Source organism: Dictyostelium discoideum (assembly GCF_000004695.1).
Source record: "Dictyostelium discoideum AX4 chromosome 5 chromosome, whole genome shotgun sequence".
Lineage (NCBI taxonomy): Eukaryota > Evosea > Eumycetozoa > Dictyosteliales > Dictyosteliaceae > Dictyostelium > Dictyostelium discoideum.
The window spans coordinates 885,416-902,915 of record NC_007091.3 but is presented as its reverse complement, the minus strand read 5'-3'; the positions used below and the strand labels follow the sequence as shown (position 1 = coordinate 902,915).

General features: G+C 20.9%; 7 protein-coding genes across 7 annotated transcripts in view; 3 read left to right on the top strand and 4 right to left on the bottom strand.

Annotated features, from left to right (window-relative positions):
- DDB_G0287967 (hypothetical protein) overlaps positions 1-704 on the bottom strand; it is a gene marked incomplete at both ends in the record, with an annotated part of 2,476 nt that extends 1,772 nt beyond the window's left edge. Inside the window, one exon of the mRNA XM_631876.2 lies at positions 683-704. Coding sequence (XP_636968.2) covers positions 683-704 — 22 coding nt within the window. The remainder of the gene's footprint in view (positions 1-682) is intronic.
- A 1,806-nt stretch (positions 705-2,510) lies between these two features.
- Positions 2,511-8,440, top strand: DDB_G0287961 (WD40 repeat-containing protein; the record flags this gene model as incomplete). Its single annotated transcript, XM_631875.1, has 4 exons — positions 2,511-2,876; positions 2,982-3,392; positions 3,507-3,785; positions 3,902-8,440. The coding sequence occupies 4 exons, from the start codon at positions 2,511-2,513 to the stop codon at positions 8,438-8,440; spliced, it is 5,595 nt and encodes a 1,864-aa protein (XP_636967.1).
- Positions 8,441-8,902: 462 nt separating this feature from the next.
- DDB_G0287959 (hypothetical protein) lies at positions 8,903-9,631 on the bottom strand (the record flags this gene model as incomplete). Its single annotated transcript, XM_631874.1, has 2 exons — positions 8,903-9,275; positions 9,372-9,631. The coding sequence occupies 2 exons, from the start codon at positions 9,629-9,631 to the stop codon at positions 8,903-8,905; spliced, it is 633 nt and encodes a 210-aa protein (XP_636966.1).
- Positions 9,632-10,197: 566 nt separating this feature from the next.
- DDB_G0287963 (hypothetical protein) lies at positions 10,198-10,466 on the top strand (the record flags this gene model as incomplete). The annotated part of the gene is made up of 2 exons (XM_631873.1): positions 10,198-10,235; positions 10,361-10,466. 2 exons carry the CDS (start codon positions 10,198-10,200, stop codon positions 10,464-10,466), a joined length of 144 nt encoding a protein of 47 aa, XP_636965.1.
- Positions 10,467-11,834: 1,368 nt separating this feature from the next.
- On the top strand, positions 11,835-13,457 carry DDB_G0287957 (hypothetical protein; the record flags this gene model as incomplete). The annotated part of the gene is made up of 1 exon (XM_631872.1): positions 11,835-13,457. The coding sequence occupies one exon, from the start codon at positions 11,835-11,837 to the stop codon at positions 13,455-13,457; it is 1,623 nt and encodes a 540-aa protein (XP_636964.1).
- Positions 13,458-13,618: 161 nt separating this feature from the next.
- On the bottom strand, positions 13,619-15,575 carry nae1 (amyloid beta precursor protein-binding protein 1; the record flags this gene model as incomplete). The annotated part of the gene is made up of 5 exons (XM_631871.1): positions 13,619-13,778; positions 13,876-14,274; positions 14,382-14,569; positions 14,661-14,971; positions 15,071-15,575. The coding sequence occupies 5 exons, from the start codon at positions 15,573-15,575 to the stop codon at positions 13,619-13,621; spliced, it is 1,563 nt and encodes a 520-aa protein (XP_636963.1).
- Positions 15,576-15,820: 245 nt separating this feature from the next.
- On the bottom strand, positions 15,821-17,148 carry DDB_G0287955 (hypothetical protein; the record flags this gene model as incomplete). The annotated part of the gene is made up of 2 exons (XM_631870.1): positions 15,821-16,919; positions 17,027-17,148. 2 exons carry the CDS (start codon positions 17,146-17,148, stop codon positions 15,821-15,823), a joined length of 1,221 nt encoding a protein of 406 aa, XP_636962.1.
- Positions 17,149-17,500: the final 352 nt, after the last annotated feature.

Below are 17,500 nucleotides of genomic sequence, written 5' to 3'. Positions count from 1 at the left end.
AAAGGTTGCTATGATTTAATTTTTTAAAAAGTGAAAAAATAATTAATTCACTATCATTAACACGTGTGACAAAATCATCTCCACTTTTAAAATTACAAACAATTAACAATAAATAAAAAAATAAATAAAAAAAATAAATAAATAAATAAATAAATAAATAAATCAATATGGCGACAATATTGTGATTTTATTGGAATAAAAAAGTGGGTGGTTGAGTAACGATGGGCTCAATTTTTTATTTTTTTTATTTTTTTTATTTTTTTATTTTTTTTATTTTTTTTTTTTGTTGGAATAATGTGTGTAATTATAGAATTTGATTTTCATTTTTTTTTTTTTTTATCTTATTTTCTACAAATTCCTTTATTATTATTTTTATTTTATTTTATTATATTATTTTATTTTATTTTATTATTTTTTTTTATTTTTTTTTTTTTTTATTTTTTTTTTTTTATTCAATATATTAAATCATATTACTTTTTTTTTTTTTTTTTTTGAAAAAAATATAAACTTTGCTTTTTGAAAACAACTACAATTTTGTACAAAAATATAGGTTTGTTGGAAATGAAAAAAAATACAAATAAGAAAAAAAAAAATCCACAAATTCCACTTGTAATTAAAAATAATTTGTTCTACCGATAGTGAGGCGAAAAATCGTTTGATTTTTAAATTGTCTTATACATACTATTTTTTTGTGGTTTTACCATTTCTTTATATTTATTTGGTGTCTGTTTATTGATTGGTAATTTTCTATTTATAAATGTTGCTTTTTTAGCTTTTAGTGATTTTTTGACAAACTGTTGTGATCTCTGACCCTTTTTCTTTATTCAAATTGATAGTTTATGTATAACTTTTAAAAAAAAAATAATAAAAAAACTTGTTACTGAAATTAAAAGAAAATGTTTACGACGGTCGTTTTTTTAAAAAAAATAAAAAAAAAATAAAAAAAAATAAAAAAAGAATTTTTTTATTTATTTTTTTTATTTTTTTTTTTTGTTGAGTTTGAAAAAAAAAAAAAACAGTTTATTATTAAACACTTCAATGTTTTTTCTTATTTATTTTTTTCTTTATTAAACTATTAAATTAATTAAACTAATTAATCATTTAAAAAAAAAAAAAATTCATACATTCGAAATTTACTTAAAACCAAGGAATTTGAAAGATGTAATCAGATCCTTTCTTAAAAAAAAAAATAATAAAATAAAAGATCACAAAAAAGGTTTCTTTTTTTTTTTTTTTTTTTTCAAAACAAACCATTTTTTTTATTAAAAATAATCGAAAAAGTTCATTTTACAAAAAAGATTTAATTTTTATTTGAATTTTTGATTGCATTCAAATCAAAAATTTCTGCTTTTTCTTAGAATTTTTTTTCTTCATTTTTTCTTTTTTTTTCAAACAGATACTCCTCAAAAACAATGAATCTAAAATCTTTGCTTTTTAAATTTTTAAAAAAATAAAAAATAATAAAAAAATAATAAAAAAAAGATGAAAAATTTTATAATTCCAATAATTAAATACAACTATAGCTTTATCAACTTATAATAAAATAATAATAATAATAATAATAATAATAATAATAATAATAATAATAATAATAATAATAATAATAATAATAATAATAATAAAAATAATAAAAATACTATATAAAATTAATGATAAAAAATAATAATTAAAAATAAAAATATTATTCTAAAAATAGTTGCCGTTCATAATTAATTTTAATTAAAAATATAAATTAAAATATGTTTGGAAATTGCTTACACAAAAAAATTTTAAATTGCGCCATGTATGGTGACATGCATTTTATTTTTTTTTATTTTTTTTTTTTTATTTTTCATTTTTTTTTTTTTATTTTTTAAATTAATCATATTTAATACCTTGTTATAAAATATTTGACATTTGAATTAAATACACTAGTTGAAATAAGATTAAAACAAAATTTTTCTTTTTTTTTTTTTTTTTCTTTTTTTTGAATATTATTTTTATTTTTATTTTTTTTTCCATTATTATAAAAAATTCAAAATCCAAGATATTTTATTTTATGTTGGAGTATAAAAAAAAAAAAAAAAAATCAAAACACAACCAACTTTTTTAAAATTTTTTTTTTTTTTATTTTATTTTTTTTTTTAAAATTTTTTTTAAAAAATCCACACAGTGCCAATTTGATTCAACTCAAAGTTTGACAACTTAGTTTGTTTTTTTTGTTTTTTTTTTTCTTTTTATTATTATTATTATTATTATTATTATTATTATTATTATTATAATAATAATAATAGTAATATTAATAAAATATAATAAAATAATAATAATAATAATAATAATAATAACATTTAAAACCAAATACGAAAATTAATAACAAAAAGGACATGTAAAAAAGGTTTAGTTGTCAAAAAAAAAAAAGAAAAAAAGTCTCAAAGTTAGAAAACAAAAAAAAAAAAAATAACAAAAAAAAAAATAACAAAAATAACAAAAATAATAATATAAAAATAAAAAAAACTTAATCAAACAACAGAATGTCTCATTTAACAATGATTGGGGATGAAGACGATAAAATGAATACTTCAATAATGACAAAGAAATTTACAAGTTATCATAGATTGGTTGATTATTTTATAGTTTGTGGATTGGGTAGATCAATTGTTGTCAACGATATTGATAAACCATATCAAACTGAAATTATTGATAGATATCCAGCAACCAACTATGATGATGCAGATATTCCAGCTCATATTTGGATGTTTTGTTTTCCATCTGGTTTATTAATAAAAGAAACAATGGAAGATCCAACTTTATCAATGTTTTGTTTAACAGAGTTGGACGGTTCAAGATTTTATTCAACATCTTTAATTTATTATACAGAAATTGAAAAATCAAAAATGGTATGTACTAAAAAATTAAAATTCTAAAAAATTATTTTTTACACAAATAATATACTAACTATAAAAATAAAAATAAAAATAAAAATAAAAATAATAATAATATAGGAAAATGATCAATATGAACAATTATTTAAACCAGTTTCAATAACATTACTATCAAGATATCCATGTTATGATATTTTAAAACAATTACTTAGTTATGTTTATTTATATAGTATAAATAATGGCACAGATGAAACTAATAAAATACCAATAGAAAGAATTATTTCATATATTGTAAATGATTTACCAAGACCAATTTCAGGTTTTAGATTTAATATTAATTTACCTGACATTTTCACGCCACAACATACATTAATCAATAATATATTTAAAAATGTATTAAAAGGTACATCAAATAATAGTATGGGTAGTTTTATTGGTGGTAGTAGTATTTTTAGTAATAATAATAATAATTTAAATCCATCAAAATTAAATTATTCATTATCAAATTTACCATTATTCCCATCTTTAGATGTAAGTTTTTATTATTTTTTATTTTTTTACTTTTTTTTTTTTTTTTTTTTTTTTTTTTTTTTTTTTTTTTTTTTTTAACAATTAATTAATATAATTTTTTAAATTTTTATTTAGATACCATTTTCATTATTATTTAATATAATTGGTGTAAATAATACAATAAATTTATTTTCAGCAGTACTTCAAGAAAGAAAAGTTTTATTTTTATCAAAATTTAATTCATTATTAACAATTGTTTGTGAAACTTTAATTGGTTTATTGTATCCATTTAGTTGGCCACATGTGTATATTCCAATTTTACCAGATTTATTAGTAGATTTTCTTCAAGCACCAACTCCATTCATTGTTGGTATGATTAAAAATAAAAATCAACCAAAAATTGATTTATCAGATGTAAGTTTTTAAATTTTTTTTTTTTTTTTTTTTTTTTTTTTTTTTTTTTTTAAAATGATAAACTAATTTAAAATTTAAAATATTTTAAATATATATATTTATATAATTTAATATAGATTGTAGTTGTTGATTTAGATTTACAACAAATAGTTTCAAAACCAGATGGATTTATTAATAATTTACCAGAATTTGAACGTAATAGATTAGAAACCAATTTAAAACAAATTTTATATCCAGATATTGAATTAATATGTAGAGTATTTTCGTCAAATGATAATGTTAGAGGAAATAATTTAGATGTATCAACAAAAATTAGAGCAGCATTTTTAGGTTTTATGGTTAGATTCTTTTATGATGTTGACCAATATAGATATATGTTAAGAAAATACCCAAAACCAATATCAACATTCAATAAATCTTCATATTTAGTTAAACAAAGTGATCCAGAAGTTGTTGGATTTTTATCAGATTTAATAGAAACTGCTGCTGTAACAGCATTCTTTGATGAGGATCAAAGTAATAATAGTAATAAAAATGTATCATTATCAAACCCAAAAAGTTTATTCTTTAATTTAGTTTGTAACCAATATAAAGAAGATATTTTACAATCACCTTCATTAAAACAACAACAACAAAAATTACCACCAACTCCAACTTTATCAACTTATAGTAATAATAAAAATAATAATAATAATAATAATAGTAATAATAATAATAAAAATGATAATAATAAAAATGATAATAATAAAGATAAAGATAAAGATAATAATATTAATTTTAATAATATTTCTGGTTATGATTCAGTTATAACATGTATTTTAGAATTTTCAAAAAATGATGGTAATCATTTAATGATGGAAACTATAAATATACCACCACCAGATTCGTCTACATTGAATCCATTATTATCAGTATTACCAGATCCTAGATTACAATTTCCAGAGTTAAATAAAGCATTATTTTCAAAGAGAACTGAATTTTCAAGAGAAAATATTGATACCAAACCAAGACCTTACAAGAGAGATGATTCTCAAGCATCATTTTTAATACCAAGTATTTTATTTACACCAAGTCCTTCAAAATCAAAACAAAATAGAAAAAATAGTTTCTCATCAAATTCATCATCTTCTTCAAATTTATCATCCTCACCAAATTCTTCATCGTCATCGTCCCCTTCAACATCACCAAATTTAAATGGTAGTTCAATTATAATTGCAAGTAGAAGAAGTTCAATTTCAGTTGTTTTAACACCTTCAAAAAATGTTAATAGTAGCACCAAAACTAATAATAATGATGATGATAATAATACACTAAATAAATCAAATATTGTAATTACAAATTCAAATGGTGAAACACCAGTTACCTCATCAGCACAATTAGAAGATGATCAATTATTACAAGAATATATTGAAAAGTATACAGAGATTATTTTTGATGAAAATGTAGGCAAACTTGGTTTAAATAATAATAATAATAATGGTAATAGTAATGGTTACAATCAAAATGCTCAAATTGTAATTGATTTTGAACAACAAAAACTTTTATTGGATTTATTTAAATTAAAGAAAAGTAGAGTTCATTTTATGAATTCTTTGTATAAGATTATTGGTGACAATGGTAATGGTATTACAATGGAATCAGGTTGGAGATTATTATTATTGATTGAAATATTAAAGAAGATTTTCAATGAATGTAATAATGCTGCCGATTTTAAAACTGCATCAACAATCATATCAATTACAAAAGATATTCATTTTAAAAAGATTGTGGTTAGTGGTAATGGTAATCAACAACAAACTCAACAAGAACCTTTATTCATACATTTCAGTGGTTTACGTCTTTGGAAGAATTCTTACTTTTGGGAATCATCTTTCTTGGATAGTCTCTTGAAAATGAGATTAGAACAATTACCAGAATCATTCAATAATGGTCAATTGGATGATTGGGATAATAAGACAAAGGAAGAACAAACTGAAGCTACTCAATTGGAAGAAGATGTATTGTTTAAATCCCTAAGTGTTTTCGCTTATCTTATGATTAGATTGAAATTATCAGTGGCTGATACAATTAGATTCATTGGTAGAATGGTTATCATTTGTAATATCAGTGATGATCATTACAATATATTGGCATCCTTAATAGAGAAACTACATTATGCAGATCCTTCAAATCAAAATGGTGCTGGTGGTGGTGTTAATGAACCAGATGAAAATGGTACCATCAATAGTGTTATTAATAGAGATTCAATCAAAAATGAAGAGATTTCAAATGTCATTCAATATAATAGAAGTATAATTTCTCAAACATCTGGTATAGTATCAGATGTAAAAGCAAATCATAATAAACAGAATAGTTATGTTGATATCAATAGTGGTGATATTAAATATTTCTCTTCATCAGTTAAAAGAAATGTTGATGTTGAAAAGAATGACTCAAAAATGTATTATCAAAAACTAATTGAAATGAGAAGAAAAGCATCTGAAGATGATTTCAAATTAAGTTATCAAAAAAGATCAACCAGTGGTAGTTCATTAAATCAATCAAATAATTCAACACCAACTTTATCATCTTCAACTTCTTCTTTAAATAATAGTGGTGGTGGTACTATTACAACTGCTACTTTATCCACAAATTTATCATTATCTTTTGATTTAGGACAACAACAACAGCAACAATCACAAGATGTAATATATGATAAAAAAGATGGGTATTCAGTTTTAACATTAAAAGGTAGTGGTTCATCAATAACATGTGTCCAAACATTAAATAAAAGGCAATCAGTTATCAATGGTACAACAGGTGGTAGTATAATGGTATGGGATTATAATGATGGTAAATTTTTACAACGTCTTAGTAATCATAAATCAAGTGTAACATGTATAGGTGTTGACCAATCCATTGATAATATGTTTTGTTCTGGTTCACGTGATAAAACATTACGTATTTGGAATTACAATGGAAGTGAATGGAGTTGTGGATCAACATTACAAGAACATACCAATGAAATCTCAAGTCTACAAATGAAAGGAAATACGATTTTAACCGGTTCAAATGATGGAAATATGATCATTTGGGATGCAAGATCAAATAGGAAAATTCATCGTTTCACTGGTCATCAAGGCAATATTCTCTCAACGGTAATGTTTGACAATGGCTATTATGCAGTGACAACAAGTACCGATACAACAGTTCGTGCTTGGGATATTCGTGCAATGAAGCAATTTCAAGTGTTTTCTGAACATCATGACTGGGTAACTAAAGCAGTTGTGTCGGGTAATAATACCTTGTTCACTGGTAGTTTTGATTGTACCGTTAAAATGTGGGATTTAAATAGTCCACATTCAAATAAAACATTTGCTGGTCATGGTGGTGGTATCAATGCTTTGGCCTATAATAATGATTCAAAAACATTGGTTAGTGGTTCTGGTGATGGTTATCTAAAAGCTTGGGATATTCAAAGTGGTTTCGCTATCAAATCTTTCAAAGGTCATAACGATGAAATCTTATCAATCCTCTATGAAGGTGAAACTCTCATCACAAGTTCTCAAGATCAAACCATTAGAATTTGGGATATGAATTCTGGTGTTTGCCAAAAAGTTTTAAGAGGTCATACTGATTGGGTTGTATCTTTAGCTTCAATTGATTACAACAGTAACAACAACAACAATAACAACAACAACAACAACAATAATAATAAATCAAATGTTGGCAAAAAAAATAAATTAACAAGATTTGTTTCAGCATCATGGGATTCTTCACTTAAATGTTGGAATATTGATCCACCTCAATCAATACAAACTCAAAATACAACTCAATCACAAAATTCTTTCTTTTTATCAAAAGATAGAAATGATAAAGAATCAAATAGAGTTGCAAATGTTATAAATCAACAAAATTCACAAGCAAATTTATCAACTTCTTTACCATTTGATACACTCAGAAGATCAATTTCATCAAGTAATAATGCCAACAACAGCAGTAATAACAATGGTAAAAGTGGTGGATCTATTATTTTTAAGAGAACTAAAACAGCAACAAATAATTCACCAACTTCACCAGTATCATCATCGCCAACTTCGCCAGTATCATCATCACCAACTTCACCAGTATCATCATCACCAACTTCACCAGCATCCTCATCACCAACTTCTCCATCATCACCTGTAGTTTCAAATTCTCCAGATTGTAATAATAATAATAATAATAATAATAATAATAATAATAATAATAATAATAATAATAAAAATAATAATTCAACTCCAAATATTAATAATAATATTAATAATAATATTAATAATAATAATAATAGTAATAATAATAATAATTCTACTCCAAATATTAATAATAATAATGATATACCAATTATTACTACAACACTTGTAAAAAATAGACCACTAAGTGAGACCAGTACTAGTACAAATAATAATCTTAATACAGTCAATAAAGTTAGACCAACTAGCAATAATAGTGTTGGTAGTATTAATAGTGGTTCAAGTGTTGATAGTCATAGTAGTAGTGATACACCAGTTGGTAGTATGTCATCATCCCTCTCCTCTTCTTTTTCAAGTCTATCCTCCTCTTCTTCGGGTGGCCAATCATGGCGAATTGGTTCACCATTAAAAAAAACTAGACATCCTCATGAAAGTTTAATTTAAATAAAATAAACTCATTATAATGCCAAAAAAAAAAAAAAAACTTTTCATTTATTTTTTTTATTCCTTTTCTCTTCGTATTAAAAAAAAAAAAAAAAAAAAAAAATTCATTTTGATTATAAATTTAAATCAAGTTTTAATTTTAATAAATTATAAAAGTATATTAAATAAATAATTTTTTTTTTGATTATTTTTTTATTTCTTGGTTAGTATATAGATTTGAATTTTGCAAAATAATAATGTTGAAAGGAAGAAAAATGAGGGGAGGGGGTTTGAAGAAAAAAAAAGGGAGAGGGATCTGAGGTTGGAGAATAAAGATGGTGATGAAGAGGTTAAAGAAGGGGAGGGGGTTTAAGGTTGAATTTGTAGTTGAAGTTGAGGTTGAGGGGGAATAAGATAAAAATTTGATGAAGAAAGAGGAGGAGAAAAAAAAGGAAGTGTTTAATCATCATAATAGTGATATTATTAAATCTCATCAATATCATGGTGAAGGTAATTGTTGTTATGATTAATATTGTTGTTATTGTTGGCGCTATTATCATGAATACTATTATTGGGATCAAAAGAGTTTATAATTATTGTTGAAGAAGCACAATCATCGTTGGTCATAACTTTAGTTTCATTTAATTGTATATAATTATTATTTTTATGGTGCGATGAAAAGGATAATGGACCATCTAAAAATACGATATAACCTAATCCAGCACCAGCCAAAACTGAAAATATTAAACCAAGATTAAATGACATAATAATTAACATTAATGAATAATGAAACATTAATTTAATAACATGTAATACCATCAATATAATTTTATATTTCCAAACATTTTTCCATTTACTATATATTATTTAAAATTAATAATTAAAAAAATTAAAATTTTGTTAGTTTGAGATTAAAATATTTTTTATATAATTTTTAATTTTTAATTTTTACCTTAATCTTAAATGTGGATCGCTTATATTAATTGCATAGGTTCTATGAATATTTTGTTTTACACAATTTAAAAATTCTAATAAACCACTGGCAAAGAATACAATTACAAGTGCTAAAAGATAAGACCAAACTGATTTGGTTGACCAATTATTGAAAAGGATATCTTCAACTTCTATTGTAAATTTTAATCCCATTGTCATTCCACTATCACCACTGGAGGTGGTGGTGGAATGATTCATATTCATACCACCATGATTCATGGTGGAAAGATATGACTATTATTTAAATTAAATATTATTAAATATAAAAACAATCAAATAATTAAAAAAATAATATTAACACACATACACACAAAAAAAAAAAAAAAAAAAAGTAAAAAATAAAAAAATAAAAAAATAAAAATAACAACAATAACAAAATAAAAATAGTTTTTATATCATTAAAATTGTTATGCTTTTTTTTTTTTTTTTTTGATGGGGGTGTTTTTTTAAAAAAATTTGGTTTAATTTTTTTTTAAATTTTAATTTTTTTTTTTTTTTCTGAAAAAAGTTTTTTTTCTTTTAAAAAAAAAAAAAAAAAAAAAAAAAGTAAAAAATAAAAAGTAGGCTAAATTTCAACTTGATTAAGTTTGTTTTTTTTTTTATTTATTACATTTGGCTAAAGATATTTTTTTTTTTCTTTGAAGGTGATTATATTTGGAAATTTTTCTTTTTTTTTTTTTTTTTCTCTTCCTTTTTTTTTTTTTTTTTTTTTTTTTTATATTCAATATAAACAAAAACAAAAAAAAAAAAGAATATTTGTGAACTAAAATTTTATTTTAAAAAAAATGTATAGAAATATAGTTGGTACTATTCCAGATGATGTGTAGGTTTTATTGTAAATCATTTTTTTTTTTTTTTGATTTCTTTTATTTCAAATAAAAAATGATTAAAAAAAAAAAAAATCTATTTAATTAATTTATTAATAAAAAAAAAACTAAAAAATTATAGAGATAATGCTTTAAAATCTGGAAATTTTTTCCCAAACACAAAAAATGGATACCCTGTAAAATCTACTGAACCAATTGCAGAAATGAAAAAACTAAATAATAACTAATGAAAGAAGAAAAAAAAAAAAAAATAATTATAATTATTTGTTTTTTTTTTTTTTATTATTTTTTTTTTTTATAATGAAATATTAATTTGTACATTTTTCTTCTTAAAATCTAACACCAATGTATCGAGGCTATCTCGCTATGATTGAGATTATAATCAAATATCAAATACAAATAAAAAGATAAACTTTTCAACAGGATATTATTGGTATTTTTTTTTTTTTTTAATTTTTTCATATGTAAAATTGACTTCTTTTTTTTTTTTTTTTTTTTTCATTAATTAATTTATGGTAGAAAATGAGTAAAATTATAATAATAAACAACACTTTAACACTTTAACACTTTAACACATGCACACACACATAAAAGAAAATTTTATCTTTTCTGACCATACTTTTTTTTTACTTGTTGAGAAAATATTGAAAAAAAAAAAAAACCTTTCATCATTTATTCCGAACACATATTCCAAAATTGGTCAGATGCGATAATGGCAATATTATATAAAATTTTTGTAATGATCAAGATTATCTTGGTTTTTTAAATTGTTAAGTATTGATATGCTTGAGGTGGTTGAAAAAAATTTTATTTATCAATTTTTTTAATTTTATTTATAAATTTTCACTTATCATATCAATATTCTCTTTTTTAATTTATTAACTCACATTTTTTATAAAAACAAATGCCCAAAATAGTGGTGTGGTGGCAGTTTTTTTTTTTATTTTAATTATTCTTAAATTAATGGGAAACTATTAATAATTGTATTGGAATAAAAGTGTGGGTGTTTGTGTTAAATTTAACAGTGGTAGAATATTTATGGTGAGCAGGTGGTTATTTTATGAATAAATTGGGGAAAATAAAGATAAATAAAATTTTTGTAAAAAGAAATATAGAAATTGTACAAGGATAGGGAAAAATTATTTTATTGTAAAATAAAAACAAAAATAGAAATTTATTGTATACATATGTAAGATTAATCTTGCCAAGTTCACAATAAAAAAAATAAAATTCATCTAATTTAAAAAATAATTATAAAAAATAATTTAAAAAAAAAAATTAAAAAAAATATAATTTAAAATTAAAATAAATATATATTTTTTTTTAATATTTAATTTTTTGATATAATTATTTTATAAATTTTATTTTTTATTATTATTTTTAAAAATAAAAATAAAAATAAAAATAAAGTAAAGTAAAATAAAATAAAATAAAGTAAAAAAAATAAAATTAAAATAAAAATAAAAAAATTAAAATTATAATTAAATTAAAAGATTATATTATTTAATTAAATTTATTAAATTCAATTAATTAATTAATTATTTTTATTAATTTATTATTTTTAAATCAAATAAATTATTAAATTTAAAATAAAAATGACATTCATTATTAAAAAAGTTAAAAATATATTTTCAACCAAAAAAATAAATAATAAAACAAATAACAATAATTTTAAAAATGAAAATTTAAATATTAAAAATGAAATTTTAAATAATAATAATAATAATAATAATAATAAAAATAATAATAATAATAATAATAATAATAATAATATTGAAAATAATTCTAAAAATGAAAATTTCAATAATTTCAATAAAATTCATAATTCACCAATATCATCACCAAATTTATCACCTTCACTAAATTCAATTGATTCTATTAATTTAAATAAAATAATTATTCAAAATATTGATAATTTCGAAACAAATGGAAATATTTTAAATACGTCATCTCCATCATTAAATTCTAGTGTTGCTAAAAATAATTTTATAATTTCTGATATTCAAGATATTGATTGGAACAATTTAGTTAATATTGAACTTTTAAATAACAATATTAACAATAACAATAATACTAATAATAATAATAATAATAATATAATTATTTTAGTAACTTTTTATAATGGTTATGATGATTTTAATCAAGTTATTTTGAAATCATCAAATACAATGGTACAAGATGTATATGCATCGGTATTGCAAGTAATTTTAAAATATCCAGTACCTGAAATGAGATTAATTGATAGTTGTGAAGAAGAATTTAATAAAATGTCGATTAATTTATTAAAACAATCAAAACTTCAATCAGAACAATTATTTAATATTATTCAAACTCAAATTGAAAAACCATTTTTTTTAATTATGGAATATAAAAATGGTGGAAAATTTTTCTCACAATTAAATCATAAAGAATATTTTTCATCACAAAAGAATGGTGAAAAAAAACTAAAACAATTAGGTAAACTCCTGTCATTTGATTTAATTTGTAATATAAATAATAATATATGTAATTTTAATTATAATAATTGTAATAATAATAATAATAATAACAATAATAATAATAATAATAATAATAATAATAATAATAATAATAATAATAATAATAATATTAACAATTGTAATAATAATAATAATAATAATATTTCATTAAATAATAGTAATAATAATTTAAATTCAATTTTTAATAATAATAATTTTAATATTTTTTCAAATATAATATTTTATGAACAACCTGATAAAAATGGATGGTATTTTGGTATAATTCATTCATCGATTTTATGTTTAAATAGTTCATCATTTACACCTGGATATAGAAATACAATGGATCGTATTAAATTATTATTATTTTCAATTTTTCAAAATCCTACAACAGAATCATTACAAATTTATCATTTTAGAAAATATTTATCAAATAATTGTAATATTAATTTACCATCATCATCTGTACATTGGTCAACCAATATTCAAAATGGTATTGCAAAAGGAATAGATGAATTAGTTAATTCTTTAAATTATCAAGTTTTTGCCAGTACCAAACAAATTGTAAACAATATGATATTTTCAACAACTGATCAAAACAATAATAATGTTATTATTAACAATAACAATAGTTTTACTTGGAAAAAAGGTATTGATTTAATATATATTCCTTTTTTATTTGACGTTTTAAAGGAAATAATAATTGAACATTCAAATTATAAAAATAAATCTAAAAAATAACAAATAAAATAAAATATAAAAAATAAATAAATAAAGTATATTGATTGTTGTTGTACATTAAAAAAAAAAAAAGTTTATTATTATAGTAGTGTATCATATTTTTTTTTTTTTTTTTTTTTTTTTTTTTTTTTTTTTTTTTTTTTCAATTGGTTTACATCTTTTTAAAGGTTGTATGATCCAGCAGTACTATTAATTCCATTGAAAATAAAAGTATTGTTTAATGGAGTGTATTGATGAGTGATAAGTTTAATGATTTCTTGAGAAGTAACACCACCCATTAATGATGCAATATTATGAAGTTCTGAACCACCAAATCTTACACTATTTTAATATTTAAACAATAAGATAATTAGTATAATTTTTAGAAGAGGAAAAAAAAAAAAAAAAAAAATATATATATATATATATATAAACTTACAATTCTGCAATATAATCATCTTTAACTAAATCATTTGAAATATTAATTTCAGCCAAGTATTGAGTGATAACAGTTTTCAATAAAGGAATATCAGATTCGAAATCATCGGATGAACCTGGATATTTGTGATAGGTTTTATAAAACTTATCAATACCACGAAGGAGAATATAAAAGACCATGACTGTGTCAGCTTGTTCTAATTCAGATTTGATTAAATTGGTTTTTGGTTGATTATACTCTTCACTGATAGTTCTATATCTAATAATATTGAGGAAACGAGTATTTTTACAGAATTTCTTTACTAAATCTGATGAAATTGATGATTTACCAACTTTAGTTAAAATTTGATCAACATATCCTGAAAATTCTGATAAATCAGCTAATGCTTTTTCTTGATAACTAAATTGTTATAATTAAGGGGGGAGGGGGGATTAATAATCAATAAATAATAAGTTTTATAAAAATAAAAACTATATCTATCTATCTCTCTATATATATATATATACCCTTTTTGAAGTTGAATGAAATTATGAGTTTCAGAGGTCATATCTGGTACATTACCATGTAATGGTAATGTGTTATCATTATTTGTCATAAATTCTTTGAGTGCTGCAACCAATACCCAGAAATCATCGGAATTTTCTGTAATATTAGTTTTTGGATCTTTTAATAAATTTTGAACATCACCTGGTACCTATATTTTTTTTTTTTTTTAGAATATGTTAATAATAAATAAAATTTTATACAAATAGAAATAGAAATATTAAAAATATTTATAAACATACTCTTGGTGGTTGAATATATTTTAATAAATTTTGAATACCTTCAACAAAGTTCATTTCATCGGCACTCCAAGAGTGAGAATTGAAAAACTTTTTAAATTCATCTTTTTCTGCTCTTGTTTCTGGCATTTTATCATTGTGAGTTGATCTCCATTCTTTTAAAAATTTAATTAACAATAATACATAAGGAACATGAGAATGTTGTTGAGTATTTAATTTATCCAATTCAAGTGCGTCAGCCATATCAACTAATTGTTTAAATGGATTATAAATTCTTAAATCATCAATTGGATCATCAGGTTTTGATTCAATAACTAAAAATAATAATAATAACAACAAAAAGGTATGTTAATACTTTTTATTTTTATTTTTTTAATTTTATAAAGAAAAAAAAAAAAAAAAAAAAAACTTACTTTGATGTTCTGGTGTTGAAATTCTTAAATAACCAATATAACCATAAGAATTTGTAATTAATAATGGAATATTTTGTTCAGTTAAGTATTGAGAGAGTGTTAATAATGCTTCCTCTGATAATCTATTTGCGACAACCAATGAAAAGTCTTTAAAGAATGAAATGTTATTATTGATTAAATGAATTGGACATTCTTCAACAGAGAAACCTTTAACACGATCATTCAATTCACGAAGTAATTCACAAACTACAGTTGCACGTGGTTTACCAAGACTTGAACGTTCTACGAAAAAGTTATTACCCAAATCTGATTCTGTTACTTTTTTATTATCTACAACTGTGAAACTTCCAATACCTGGTAATACTAAATTCTTTAATGTTTCTGTACCTGTTGCACTACCATTTAATAATAAAATATGTGATCTTTCTAATTTGGATTGACCATCTTCTCCCCATAAACGTAATTGTCTATCATATTTATCTGTATCTGTTGTTGATGTTGACATTTTCTCTACTTGTTTTTATTTTTAAAAAAAATAAAAATAAAAAATAAAAAAAAAAATTAAATTAAATTTTTTTAATTTCAAAAAAAAAAAAAAAAAATCAAAAAAAAAAAATCAAAAAAAAAAAAAAAAAAAAAAAAGTGAAATTATCAAGAAAAAAAATTAAAAATAAATTTATTACCAAATTTGGAATTTTTCATTTTTATTTCTATTTTTATTTTTATTTATTTAGTATTTTAAAAAATATTTTAGGCAATTATTATATTTTTACTATTTAATTGTTGAGTTTTCTCTATTTTTAATTTTTCTTGTCTTTTCTTTATGAATCTATATGTAAATATCATTATTATAATTGAAGCAACAATAGCACATGCTAAAACTATTATTTCGATTTTATAACCTGATATTATTGAATTTGATGAATTATCATTTTCATCATTTGCATTATTATTATTGTTATTATTTGCATTAGTATTAATATTACCAATATATTGTAATTGATATTGTTTATAAATTGATAAACCTCTATCTTCTAAATAAACATCTTTAAACCCAAAGCCAGGACCAATATCACATTTAATTAGTGATTCACTTAATTGTGTTACATTTCTACAATTTTCATTATTATCGCCAATTGTAATATTAAATTTTGATTTCCTATATTCAGTTCCAAAGTATCCATTTAAAAACACTAACCCACCCTTTTCTTGAACATATGAAATCGAACTAAAAAACATTTTTGAAATTTCACATTGTTTTCCAGTTGATTGAGAATCACATTCACATGAATTATCAATTGAATTATAATATATTGTATGTGATTTCGAACATTCATTTTCATTATTATCATTGGTAGTAGTAGTAGCGGTAGTGGTAGTGGTTGAAGTAATAGCACTAGTAGTAGTGGTAGTAGTAGTAGTGTTGGAGGTGGTGGTACAAAATGATTTGCTCTTTAAATAAACTTGATATTTACAAAATCCATCTTCAATTGGAACGATTTCATTGGTATTATTAATAACATCTATTGAATAATCACATTGAAAATTAAAGTATGTAACCCTTCTATTCTTTTCAATAGCACCAGAACAATCATTGTAACCATTTTTATCAAATACAATACTTTTATAAACTATTGTTAATTGGTTATCGTCAAATTCAACATTTGAAAATGTTCCTAGGTCGAAAATACCCTTGAATGAATTTTCATCATAGAAATATTGGCAAATTGATGAAATTCCATTACAATAACTATAATCAATATCATTACATAAATTAAAATTTATTGAAAAATGTTCACCATTATACCCAAAACTTGAATTACCTGTAGTAAAATAATTTTTTTCATTTCTAAACATATAGAAATAATAAAAAAAATAAAAAAAATAAAAAAATAAAAAAATAATTTAGTAAATAATTAATTTTTATTTTTTATTTTATTTTTTAATTATACATACTGTTTAAATATTGTTTTTAGATCATAGGTTTGATTTCTTAATGGATCATAGTATATACAATTTGAACTAATTGTATGGAAGTTTGCAACTATTAATAAAAATAATAATAATAATATTCTCATTTTTTTTTTTTTTTTTTTTTTTTTTTTTTATAAATATATTATTATATTATTATATTATTATAATAGAGAATATTAAATTATAAATGATATAATTTTGTAAATTAAGTTTATCCAATATAATATTTTTAATTTATTTCCATTTTTTTTAATTTTTTAATATTTATTTAATTTAAATTTAAATTTTATTTTGAATTAATTTAATTTAATATATATTGTTCGTAAAAAAAAAAAAAATAAATAACCTTCAATTAAAAATAATTATTTTATTTATTTATTTTTTATGTTCTCTCAAACACATTCCAACCACAAGCGTTCAAACACACAACCCCAATTTTATTTTTTTTTTTTTTTT